The sequence below is a fragment of the Cervus canadensis genome, chromosome X (assembly GCF_019320065.1).
Source record: "Cervus canadensis isolate Bull #8, Minnesota chromosome X, ASM1932006v1, whole genome shotgun sequence".
Taxonomy (NCBI): Eukaryota; Metazoa; Chordata; class Mammalia; order Artiodactyla; family Cervidae; genus Cervus; species Cervus canadensis.
In genome coordinates, this window is record NC_057419.1 from 128805211 (window position 1) to 128818787 (window position 13577).

The 13577-nt window shown below is 41.3% G+C and overlaps 1 protein-coding gene across 1 annotated transcript in view; it reads right to left on the reverse strand.

Annotated features, from left to right (window-relative positions):
- Window positions 1-13577, reverse strand: part of KIAA1210 (KIAA1210 ortholog) — an 89959-nt gene that overhangs the window by 36095 nt on the left and 40287 nt on the right. Inside the window, exons 6-10 of the mRNA XM_043459844.1 lie at window positions 10013-10091; window positions 9368-9536; window positions 6324-6450; window positions 5956-6081; window positions 2733-2876 (exon numbers count right to left, since the gene is read on the reverse strand). Coding sequence (XP_043315779.1) covers window positions 2733-2876; window positions 5956-6081; window positions 6324-6450; window positions 9368-9536; window positions 10013-10091 — 645 coding nt within the window. The remainder of the gene's footprint in view (window positions 1-2732; window positions 2877-5955; window positions 6082-6323; window positions 6451-9367; window positions 9537-10012; window positions 10092-13577) is intronic.

Below are 13577 nucleotides of genomic sequence, written 5' to 3' on the forward strand. Positions count from 1 at the left end.
TATATGGAATTTAGAAAGATGGTAATGATAACCCTATATGTGAGACAGCAAAAGAGACATAGATGCATAAAACAGACTTTTGGACTCTGTGGGAAAAGGCGAGGGTGGGATGATCTGAGAAAATAGCACTGAAACATGTGTATTATCATATGTGAAACAGATCACCAGTCCAGGTTCAATGCATGAGACAGGGTGCTCAGGGCTGGTGCACTGGGATGACCCAGAGGGATGGGATGGAGAGGGAGGTGGGAAGGGGGCTCAGGATGGGGAACACATGTACACCCATGGCTGATTCATGTCAATGTATGGCAAAAACCACTACAATGTTGTAAAGTAATTAGCCTCCAATTAAAATAAATAAATTTTTAAAAAATCCAAAAGAAGGTAGTAATGGAAGAACCGAGGTACAATAAAGAGCTAAATGGCAGAAGTCCTTCATTATTAGTAATTGCTGTGAATGTAAATTAAACTCTCCAATCAAAAGGCAGAAATTAGCAAGATGAATTTTTAAAACATGATCTATTTGTATGCTGTCTACAAGAGACTCGCTTTAGATCTAAAAACACAAACAAGTTGAAAGTGAAACAATGATTAAAGGGATTCCAAGAAAATGATAACCAAAAGAGAGCTGGGGTGGCTATACTAAAATCAAACAAAACAGATTTCAAGTCAAAATTGTTGTAGGAGACAAAGATGGACATTATATATTGATAAAAGGGTCAATCCATCAGGAAGATAGAACAGTCATAAACAGAACAACAGACCCACTCCTGAATACATGAAGCAAAAATTGACAGAACTGAAGGAGGAAATGGACAGTTATACAACAATAGAGATGTCAGTATCCCACTTTCAATTATGAATAAACAGCTAGACAAAAGGTCAATAAAGAAATAGAGGACTTGAAACAATAATGCAAACTTAACATATATATATATATATATATATAAAATAGTCCATTCAACAAGAGCATAATATGTATTCTTCTGAAATGCACATGGAACATTCTCCTGTATAAACCATATGCTAGGCTACAAAATAAGTCTTAATAAATTTTAAAAAGATTGAAACCATGCAAAATATCTTCTCTGATCACAACAGAACAAAACTATACAATCAATAACAGAAGGAAGACTGGAAAATTCACAGATAGGTGGAAACTAAACAACATACCCTTAAGCAATGAATGGATCAAAGAAGAAATCAAAAGGAAAGTTAGAAAATACTTTGACATGAATTAATAATAAAACACAACATAAACTTATGTGGTACAGCAAAAACAGTCTTTAGAAATGTACAGCTGTATATGCTTGTTAAAAAAAGAAGAAAGCTCTCAAATCACTACCCTATTGTTCCACCTTAAGGAACCCAGAAAGATGAAACTAAACCCAAAGCTACCAAGAGAAAGGAAATAATAGAGATTAAGGCAGAGATAATGAAATAGGGAATAGAAAAACAATATGGAAAATCAATGAAACCAAAAGTTGATCCTTTGAAAAGTAAAACAAAATGGACAAATCTTTAGCTAGATTGATTAAGAAAAAAATAAGACACAAATTATTAAAATCAGAATTGAAAGGGAACAATTACTACCAACATTACAGAAATAAAAAGGATTATAAAACAGTACTATGAATACTTATATAGATAGCCTAAATGAAATGGGTAAATTCCTAGACATATCCGAATTACTAAAATTGGATAAAAAAGAAATGGAAAACCTGAATATACCTATAGCAACAGATTGAATCAGTAATCAAAACCTCGAAACAACTAAAAAAAACAGGACCAGATGGCTTCACTGGTGAATTCTACCAAACTTTTAAATAATACCAATCCCTCACAAATAATTCAAAACACATGTAAGAGGGAATACTTTCTGACTCTACAAGGCAAGCATTATCATGACTCTAAAGCCAGATAAAGGCATCACAAGAAATGAATGCTATAACCTATATCCCTCATGAATACACATGCAAAATACTAGCAAACCAAATCCAACAGCATTTTAAGGGCAATTATACATGATGAGCAACTGGGATTTATCCCAGAATTAGGAGGTTTAACATATGAACATCACTATATAATATATTATGAAAATCAAATGTAATATACCATATTAAAAGAATGAAGGAAAAATAATATGATCATCATGATTGATGTAGAAAAAGCCAATCCAATTAACCACACAATAGTTTGTGAATGGAAGTGTTAATGAGGACAGTCTACTGATTTTCCAGTTGATGGCAAAGCTAGATGCATGAAATACATGAAATACATGCCAGTTGGCTGGCAAAGCTAGATGCATGAAATACACATACATGCCATCTCATATCAAATGATTTTTCATATGGATATGTGTTTATCAAACCATACTATGTGCCCTAACCTTTGGGATTTTTGGCATTTGAAATTGTAGAGGCTTTTTACATCCATAAAAATCTCTATTAGTTTTCTTCATGAAAGAACTGAAAATATCTGCAAACTTTTTTTTTTCCAGAAATACTGTCTCCCATACCTTATAAATTACAGTGCTGATTATTTGGTTTTTAGAATTGGGCAGAAAATGTAAACCAACAGGCAAATTAAAAGCCAAAAATGGCAGCTCCTTCCCCAAACATCCCCTTAGTATTGAGCTACAGCAGGAAAAAAGATAGGCAAGAAGAAATTACGCCTCTGACTTGTGCACCCGCCACCCCTAACCTGCAACTTCAGCCGGAACTAACACTCACCTTCTCCCATGTCAAGATATTGTATGATGAACTCTTCTTAAGTGGCTCATAATCAACAGACATTTCTTCAAGATCCTTAAAGATGGTGTCAGATTGAATGAGATGTGAGCTGATGCTGCGTTGGCATGGACGCAGTAGTGGGATCTGTCAAGGAAGAGTAGAGAAAGAAAAAGTTAAAAACTTGTGTGCCTTCCCCCAAATTACCTGTTGCTCAAAGGTTGAAGGGTTAAGAACCCAAAGTGGGAAAAAAGAAAAATGAGCCAAGGAAAGAATCTCCCACTTCCTTGTCTTCACTTCTAGTACATACTCAAACCAAAGACTAATAAATAGCCTGGGCTCACCCTCTGGATTGCTGCACATTTTTGCCAATCCCAAAGACAGAAACTTTAAATTGCTTCCTTGCTCAAAACCAGAATCCTGGTGTTATGTCCTACTGATGCCAACTAGAAATCTTATTTGAGTCCGATCTTTGTTTTGATTTTGTTCTTGTCTTTGGAAGTCCATATCTTGGGGAGATGAGCCTTTGGGTTATGTTCTGGGCTTGGCATCCAGGCTACAATCTTTATTTCTATCATTCTCTCTGTCCAGGAATTGTCTGGATGGAATCTTGACTGTGTTGTTTGCTTATCTTAAGCCTGTTGAGACTGACTTTCTGGCAATATTAGAAAATCTACACAACTATTTGGTTTTACCTTGAGCTTCAGCAGACTGATTTAGTTGATTCCAGTTAGGAGTTCATGTTATACTTGAATTGGAGGCACTGGCCCCTGCCATGATCCTCTTGATGTGTATCAGAACCCCCAAATTTATCTTTAACAAATACTGGCTAAGCATGTACAATGTGCCACACCCATTCTAGGCACTGGGTCTACAGCAATAAACAAAACAAAATCCTTGTTGACATGGAACGGACATGCTTGATTCTGTCATAGGTTCTGCTCCTGCTCAAGACAGATGGGTGTCAAACTCTCAAAGCCAAAGAAAAGGGGCCACATTGAGTTTGTGCCTGTGGGGTACTCCTGGCCAATGTCTAAGGTGCCCTCTTATGACTACTAGGCCCCACTGGGGGCTCTTAAGAACAAACCTTGGGGATTAACAATCCCAAAGCACAATTATAATAATAATCACTGTACTAATGGCAGCTAACTTTTACGGATGGCTTTACTTGGCTTTTGTTGCTCACTCACTAAGTTGTGCCTGACTCTTTGCAACCCCATGGACTGCAGCACACCAACCTTCCCTGTCCTTCACTATCACCTGGAGTTTGCTCAAACTCATATCCATTGAGTCTGTGATGCCATCTAACCATCTCATTCTCTGTCACCCTCTTCTCCTCCTGCCCTCAATTTTTCCCAGCATCAGGGTCTCTTCCAATGAGTTGGCTCTTCGCATCAGGTGGTCAAAGTATTGGAGCTTCAGCTTCAGCATCAGTCCTTCCAATGAATATTCAGGGTTGATTTCCTTTAGGATTGACTGGTTTGATCTCCTTGCAGTCCAAGGGACTCTCAAGAGTCTTCTCTAGCGTGACAGTTCAAAAGTATCAATTCTTTGGCTCTCAGCCTTCTTTACGGTCCAACTCTCACAATCCATACATGACTACTGGAAAAACCATAGCTTTGACTGGACAGACTTTTGTTGGCAAAGTGATGTCTCTGCTTTTTAATACACTGTCTAAGTTTGTCATAGCTTTCCTTCCAAGGAGCAAGCATCTTTTAATTTCATGGCTGTAGTTACTGTTCACAGTGATTTTGGAGCCCAAGGAAATAAAGTCTGTCACTGTTTCCATTTCCCCCTCAGCAGTATGTGAACTGAGAACTTCCAGATGTTCAAGCTGGATTTAGCAAAGGCAGAGGAACCAGAGATCAAATTGCTAACATCCGTTGGATCATAGAAAAAAGCAAGAGAATTCCAGAAAGACACCTACTTCTGCTTCACTGAATACTCAGAAGCCTTTGACTGTGTGGATCATAACAAACTGCGGAAAATTGTTAAAGAAATGGAAATACCAGACCACCTTACCTGTCTCCTGATAAACCTGTATGAAGGTCAAGAAGCAACAGTGAGAACTGGACATGGGACAACAGGCTGGTTCCAAATTGGGAAAAATAAATCAAGGCAGCATATTGTCACCCTGCTTATTTAACTTATATGCAGAGTACATAGTGTGAAATTCCAGGCTGTTGAAGCCTAGCTTGAAGGATTTTGAGCATGGCCTTGCTAGCATATGAAATGAGTACCATTGTGTGGTAGTTTGAACCTTCTTTGGCATTGCCCTTCTTTGGGATTGGAATGAAAACTGACCTTTTCCAGTCCTATGGCCACTGCTGAGTTTTCCAAATTTGCTGGTATATTGAGTGCAACACTTTCACAGTATCATCTTTTAGGATTTGAAATAGCTCAACTGGAATTCTATCACCTCTACTAGCTTTGTTCATAGTAATGCTTCCTAAGGCCCACTTGGCTTCACATTCCAGGGTATCTGTCTATCTTTAGGCGATAGATGGTAACACCAATGTGGTTACCATAGTGGTTACCTAAGACCTTGTTTGTACAGTTCTTCTGTGTATTCTTGCCACCTCTTCTTAATATCTTCTGCTTCTGTTAGGTCCATACCATTTCTGTCCTTTATTGTGCCCATCTTTGTATGAAATATTCCCTTGGTATCTCTAATTTTCTTAAAGAGATCTCTAGTCTTTCCCATTCTATTGTTTTCCTCTATTTCTTTGCATTAATCATGAGGAAGGCTTTCTTATCTCTCCTTGCTATTCTCTGGAACTCTGTACTCAGATGGATATATCTTTCCCTTTCTCCCTTATCTTTCCCTTCTCTTCTTTTCTCAGCTATTTGTGAGGCCTCCTCAGACAATGGAGACTAAAGATGTACCCTCCTTCCTGTTGAGGCAGGGCCAGAGAATTTCAACATCTTACAGACTGGGCTAATGGAAAGACTAAAGGCTGGAGGTCAACACATCTGAATCAGAGTTTCAGGGCTACCACTAACTGTATGGTAAGCCGGAACAATTTCTTTAATCTCTCTGAGTCTTTATTCAATCCTCACAGGCAACCCCTTGAACTAGATATTTATATTATACCCATTATAGATGAAGAAAGGAGGGCTCAGAGAGATTAAGTAATCAGCCCAAAGTCACAGGGCCAATAAATAATAGAGCAGGGATTCAAGAATAGGTCTGCCTGTTTGACTTTGAACAACTCTACTTTATTACCTCGGTGGTCTTGGAGCCTGCAACACAGAATTCACTTCTGTCTGTACCTCTTGGCACAGTTCCAAACACAGCTTCATGCATGCTACCAATCTCAGCTCTAGGCAGAGTAATAAAAACATGAGATCTCTGTGGAAGAAAGAAAAAACATGGGAGTTGGAATGCCTGCACATTAATGTCACCATTATAATACTCAGAGCATTTTTGGGGAGCGTAAAGAGAAGTGAATATGGTGATCCTGGCCAATACTGTGTGTCAGGCACTAGGGAAGCTCATCATATACTTAGATATTCTCTCATTCAGCGTTTACAACAGTGGGGGTGGAGTCAGGAGTAGTCCAAGTATGCGCTGCTGCTCGAGTTCACCATTACCTGCAAAGGTCTGCCTCTTGGGATCTCTGGAGAGGGGTATAGCTTCCTTTCTGATCTTTCAGGGTCAGGCTCCAACACAAAGATGCTGTCATGAGACAGGGCTCTGGTCCCCATTCTGTTCTTGGCCCTGACCAGGAAGGAAAAAGTCTTATGAAAGCAGCCAAGGGAACCAAAGATACATGTGTATCTATACTATGGCCTACCACAGACACCTCAGAAGCATATGTGCTGACACACACAGTCTTCTGTGAGATATTGAGTGAAAAAAATAAAGAATAGTATGGTCCCATTTAATACATATACATATATGACATGGGCTTCCCAGGTGGCGCTAGTGGTAAAGAGCTCGCCAGCCAATTCAGGAGACGTAAGAGACTCCCGTTCGATCCTTGGGTTGGCAAGATCCCCTGAAGGAGGGCATGGCAACCCACTCCAGTATTCTTGCCTGGAGAATCCTATGGACAGAGGAGCCTGGCGAGCTACAGTCCATGGGTTCACAAAGAATCAGATATGAATGAAGTGACTGAGCACACATATATTACATACATATATAGTTTGTGATCACAGAGAAAATTCTGGAAGGATATCCACCAAACTGTTAGCGGTGTTTCCCTCTGAGGAATGGCACTAGGAAGAGCAGGAGTACTTTCATTTTATACTCTATGTACTTCTGCATAATTTTAATGTTTTCAAATGATCCACATATTTTTTTAATATAATAGCTTTACTGAGATATAGCTTACATACCATATAATTCACCACTGAAAGTATACAGTTCAGCAGTGACAACACTGTGGAAGGGGAAGGAAGACTCTGAGTCTTGCTATTATTAAGGTGAAAGTTATAAAAGATCTTCCCTCTTCCACCCCACCCTCTGGATTTTAGTAGAGCTAATCTTAGTCTTCCTTATATCTATATGACTGAGTGACTGAACTGACTGAGACCTATAAGGCAATGGTCTATAATGTATGGTTTGTGAGGTATGAAGCAAGCCCCTCGGTGCAAAACCATCTCCCTCCCTAGTAAAGCTATCTGAAATTCCTCACATTCAATGCACTCATTAAGGTCCGTTTTAAAGAGACCTCTGTGCTGTTAGTAGGCAGTATAACACATTTGCTAACTGCCTTATTAGTTCAGTTCAGTTCAGTTGCTCAGTTGCATCTTACTCTTTGCGACCCCATGAACTGCAGCATTCCAGGCCTCCTTGTCCATCACCAACTCCTGGAGTTTGCTCAAATTCATGTCCATTGAGTCTGTGATATCATCCAAACAACTCATCCTCTGTCTTCCCCTTCTCCTCCTACCCTCAATCCCAGCATCAGGGTCTCTTCCAATGAGTTGGCTCTTTTGGAAAGACCCTGATGCTGGGAAATATTGAAAGTGGAAGGAGAAGGGGGCGACAGAGGATGAGATGGTTGGATGGCATCACCGACTCAATGGACATGAGTTTGAGTAAACTCCAGGAGTTTGGTGATGGATAGGGAGGCCTAGTGTGCTGCAGTCCATGGGGTCGCAAAGAGTTAGACACGACTGAGAAACTGAAATGAGCTGAACTGACTCTGCATGTAAGTTAAATAAGCAGAGTGACAAGATACAGCCTTGATGTACTGCTTTCCCAATTTGGAACCAGTCCATTGTTCCATGTCTAGTTCTAACTGTTGCTTTTTGACATGTGTACAGACTTCTCAGGAAGCAGGTAAGGTGATCTGGTATTCCCATCTTTAAGAATCTTCCACAGTTTGTTGTTATCCACACAAAGACTTTGGTGTAGTCAATAAAGCAGAAGTAGAAGTTTTCCTGGTACTCTCTTGCTTTTCCTATGATCCAACGGATGTTGGCAATTTGATCTCTGGTTCCTCTGCCTTTGCTAAATTCAGCTTGAACATCTGGAATTTCTCAGTTCACACACTGCTGAAGCCTAGCTTGGAGAATTTTGAGCATTACTTTGCTAGCATATGAGATGAGTGCAATTGTGTGGTAGTTTGAACATTCTTTGGCATTGCCTTTCTTTGGGATTGGAATGAAAACTGACCTTTTCCAGTCTTGTGGCCACTGCTGAGCTTTCCAAACTTGCTGACATACTGAGTGCAGCACTTTCACAGAATCATCTTTTAGGATTTGAAATAGCTCAACTGGAATTCCATCACCTCTACTACCTTTCACTACCTCCAAGCAAAGCCTTGAGACAATGGATAGCAGGACACTTGAGTTCTGTTGGGATTTCAGATAAGTCTGGGGTTTAAGGCCAGGGGAACAAGCCCAAGTGGAACTCCATAGAGGGGAATTCAATTGATCCAGAAAGAGCTGGGTGGATACTGGGCATCCAGATTTTCCACATTTCTAAGATGTGGAATTTGGGTCCTCAAAGATGAAAATATGAATAGGAGTGGCAGTGGTGGCTGAGAAACAGTCTTCCCCATACTTTATATGATCAGTTACAGCATTTCCCCCAGTCTCTTGGGATGGAGGGAGAAATAGACTTGGGTTACTTGCTTGCCTTTTTTTTTTTTTTTTAATTAACACAGTGATTTCATCCTTATGTCCCAACCCAGCTAGATGGCTTCACCATCTAAGATTTTAATCACACATTATGAGATCTGGAGTCTGAGGTCTGGGCAAGCAAATCGGATCAAGCTTCCAAAATGATGGAGACTATCCTTCACTTATGAAACAGAGGCCACCAGCTCCTCTCTAGTGGTAGGCTCCACATCTCAAGTGCTTGTAGCTGTGACACAGCAGGATTGCCCTGATCTACCCACACCCTCTCACCCAGTGCTCTTAGGGGAGTGGGGTATGCATTTGGTATGCCCCATCCAACCCACTGAGCTGTGAGGCCCAGACAGCAAGCATATATCTATGAGCACAGGGGAAACCCTCCAGAATGTGGCTGCATTGGCAATGGCTGCAGACCCACCTCCCACAGGCAGGGTGACCAAGAGCCCCTGGGGACCAAAGGCCAGTGATGATTCAGCCACCAAAGGAGGACCTGGATGTAGCTCCCTGCCCTTTGCCTTGTCCCTGGCCTCCACCCCTCCTGAGCTTACCCTGGCTTGGTTTGTTGACCTTCTTGAACTGACTTCAGAGAAAAGATGTCAATACTGCTGCTGGACAAGCTTTGTTTGAGCCGTCTCCCTCCCCGGGCACCTTTGGACTCTTTCTTCTTCTTCTTGCCAAAGAAGCTCTTGAAGGCTTTAAATTTGGATTTCTTTTTTCCTGGAAGTTAGAAATGCAATTGAAGCAGAGTGTGATGGTGGAAGGGAAGACAGGAGAGGAAATGGCTTTCATGACGGGAATGAGGAGTAGGATCCCAGAGGCCTTGTGGGTCCTAGCTTTCACACCAGTGCCCCTGGCATCGTTCCTCTGTTTTGTTCTCTTCTTAGGAACTCACCAACAAAATATCTGAGTTTCTGGTGAAAGCAGAAGCTCAGACCCCAGCCTGTGGCCTCTGGGCAGCCTCTATTCAGGCTCAACTCACCCTGCATGCACTTGCCTCTCAATTTCAACTATTAACACACACCTCTTTCCTGGTCCTAAGAAGTTCATTCATACGCAGCAACTTTTGAGCCAACATAAGCACTTGGTACCCTGATCACTGGAGTCTTCATGATCCAGCTGGGAAGCCAAGCTTCCACATGTGACAGATACTTCAGGACCTTTGGAAATCCATGTGGGAGCTGGTATTGCCCAACCTGTGTGCTGCAAGGATGCAGACCCAAGGCACAAATGCAGGGGGTTGGTGTGGTCATGGAAGATGTCTTCTAAGAAGGGCTTTATGAGGAAGGGAGAGGGCCGGGAATTGGGAAGAAAGGGGTGCTGGGCAAAGAAGCACCCTGTGCAAAAGGCATGACAACGAGACCAAAGAATTTTGCAAGGGAGGGTGTATGTGTGTGTGCGTGTATGTGTGGGTGAATTATGTGCACTGTTCCTCAATTATTGCTGATTGGTTCAGATTACCTACAGGGCTACTGCCCTCTGCACATGCAGATAATTGAAAGTTTGTTCTACTATCATTAAAAAAAAAAAAAAAAAAAACAGGGCAGCTTTCAATGCTCCTCAGGCTCTCTCTGGGTTTTCTTGAGATTCCTAATAAGTACATATATCCTTCTCCAGGCTCAGAAGAGGGAAAGGGGAGAGGAGTTTGTGCTGCATTCATCCGTGAGAAGGAACCTGCTCTTACTGCTTCACATGCAGTAATTTACCAACTCAGGTGTCTCATTCCAATTCCCAACAGCCTGGTCTCTGGAAGTCAACAAGACTGTTACAACATAGGCTTAGTGATGTGATGGAAAACACCACCAGAGAGTAAGAAAACTCTAGAATCCTGAGCTTGGTTTGGCTCTGCTATCGATTAGCTCTGTAACCTCAGGTAAGTCATTCAACCTCTCTGGGGCTCAGCTGGAAAATGAGGGGATCATGCTAATCAGTGTCTCCCAAAGTGTGTTCAGAGGGATGCTCATAGGTCTGTTGCATGAAAAGGGGGGTGTGTAGTCTAGTCAATCTGGAAAACGCTGATTAAACACAGTTTAGCAGTCTGTGTTCCAACAAAACTTTTCTGAAACTTCAACATGCCTATGTGGATGGTGAAGTGCCAAGAAACTGGGTAACAATGTTGTCTCCCCAGTGCATGTATGCAGAACGTCTAGCAAAACACACTTAGGCAAATGCTGAAGTAGGGCTCCTTCTAGTGCTGAAATATTATGGCCTGTCTGTGTACTGATTACTCCTGGGCCTGCCTAGAATAGAACCTTTAGAAAGGTTTCTAAACCTCAAGGCCTGCCTTAAGTCCAATTTTCCACCATCACTACAATTCATGCTCCTCTTTGCACACTTAAAACTTGACTGTTGGCACCACACATTTTGCATCTGAATGTTCTCTAGTCTGTCCATTCATTCATTCATTCAACTATTCAGCGAACATTTATTAAGGTCAAGCACTTACTACGTTTTGCGTATCAATGAGAAAGGAATAAAATGCGGTTCTATGTCTTAGGTACTGTCCCCCACCTCAGGGCTGTAGCCAGGCCCTCTTAAGCATCCTTTTTAGCAACTAGCACAATGCAAACACACTGTGACACTCCAGAGACAACTGAATCCACTGAGGGGTGCAGAAAACCAACATAGCTTGCCACATCCCTTAAATTGAGATCACTGTTCAGAGCCATTCTTAAGCATCCTATCATTTAAATACTGGCCCTTATCGGGATTGATACAAATTGTAAATAATGTGGTAAAGAGTTTGGCATAAGATCTGGCATGTAGTAAATGCTAATAAATGAGCTAGAATTAAGGAATCAATAATTGTCTATTAAGACCAAATTCAATTCTAGCCTCCAACTAATAAAAATAAATGAAAAAAAAAAAAGACCAGATTCAATTCTATCTGTAAACAGATCTATCAATTCTAACCATCTAACCATCTATAGATAAAGAGAAGCACCATTGGGGCAATGAAGGAAGATGGTAGTATGTATGCTTGATAATCGCTGCTTAAGTAACTTCAGTTCTGAATGGTCTGAGGAATCTCTCATTTACTAGGATATACCTACATAGGGTCATGGTTAGGATAAATTTGGCAAGTGTACCTTGAGACAGACAGAATAAAGCATGAAGACGCATTAGGAAATATTTATTTTTCCAAGTTCCATTCTTTAATTTTTTAAGGAAAAAAATTAAATGAATTTCTAGGATAATGAATTATTTAAAATGATGTTTCACCTCATAGAACTACTGTGAGGATTCAACATGGAAGTGCTGAAAAGTATACAGGACAGAGTAGGCTGGCTCTAAAATAATCTGCATTTTGCTCCCCAGCTTTCTTAATCTTCCCACCCCCTAAGGATTTCTAAAATCCATGAATTGGGGAGATTTTTATGTAAAATCCTGATTACTATACTCTGTTAATGACTATACTCAGTTTTTTACTGGGATGTATTTACCAATTAGATCTCAGGGTAAATGTATTTGTAGTATCTGTAGTATTTGCCTACTTCTGTGGTGTAAACCCTAAAGGAGATCAGTCCTGGGTGTTCATTGGAAGGACTGATGCTGAAGCTGAAACTCCAATACTTTGCCACCTCATGCGAAGAGTTGACTCATTGGAAAAGACCCTGATGCTGGGAGGGATTGGGGGCAGGAGGAGAAGGGGATGACAGAGAATGAGATGACTGGATGGCATCACTGACTCGATGGGCATGAGTTTGAGTAAACTCCGGGAGTTGGTGATGGACAGGGAGGCCTGGTGTGCTGCGATTTATGGGGTGGCAAAGAGTTGGACACGACTGAGGGACTGAACTGAACTAAACTGAACTGTGGTGTAAATACTCCCATTGTGGTCAATTTCAAGCTAGTAATATGACATTTAGGAAGAGACATGCACAGCCTCTCAAGTCAGCATGAGCCAGCTCCAACAGACCACTAAATAATTCCTGCCCAGTGATAAAGAACTGGGCAGTGCCACCTCAGTTTTACAGCCTGAAAAGTTTATTGGAAGTGTTTTTATTCAGTTATTAAGTGTTTGTAGATTGTGTCACGGATCTAGCTGCCACCTGCTGATTCTCTCCTGTCTCTCTTTGCTGGTATGTAAGAAGCAGGTTTGCAACTTGAAATCCTCTAGCTTTGCCCACCTCCCACTCCAGTATTCTTGCCTTGGAAATCCCATAGACAGAGGAGCCTAGTGTGCTACAGTCCATGGGGTCACAAAGAGTTGGACATGACTTAGTGACTAAACAACAACAACACTTATGTAGGTCACCTGTACACTGGGTAACTTATTCCCCTACAAGGCACAGCAGTGGTGGTCAGTGAGCTGACAGCTGTCTGGATTTCTCCTGTAACAAAGCCATTGGCCTCCCTGTCTGAGTCCAAGGACTACATATTTCCAAACAGGCAGTAGCTTTCAACATCCCCATCCACTGAGGGCCGGCAGTATGTCACATGCCAGGAAACAGCCCATGGAAGCCATCCCCCGATCTTCCCCCAGAGAAAATAACACAACTCCAATGAAGAAATTATTGCCTCGGGTTGTGTATTTGCTTGTCTACCATGCACACAGGCAGCCCTTCTGAGCTGAACTTAATGAGCTTTCAAAATGCAAGGCGCATAATGGTGACCTCGTTCTCTTGCATTGCTTCTTGGAAAGAAAATTCTTCTAATTAGCCTTTCTTCCCTTCAACTTCCCAACAGCCACTGTATTCTCTGTCTGGCAATGACTCATACTACAAATGTACCCAAATGTTTGGTCTCTTAAAAAGGATT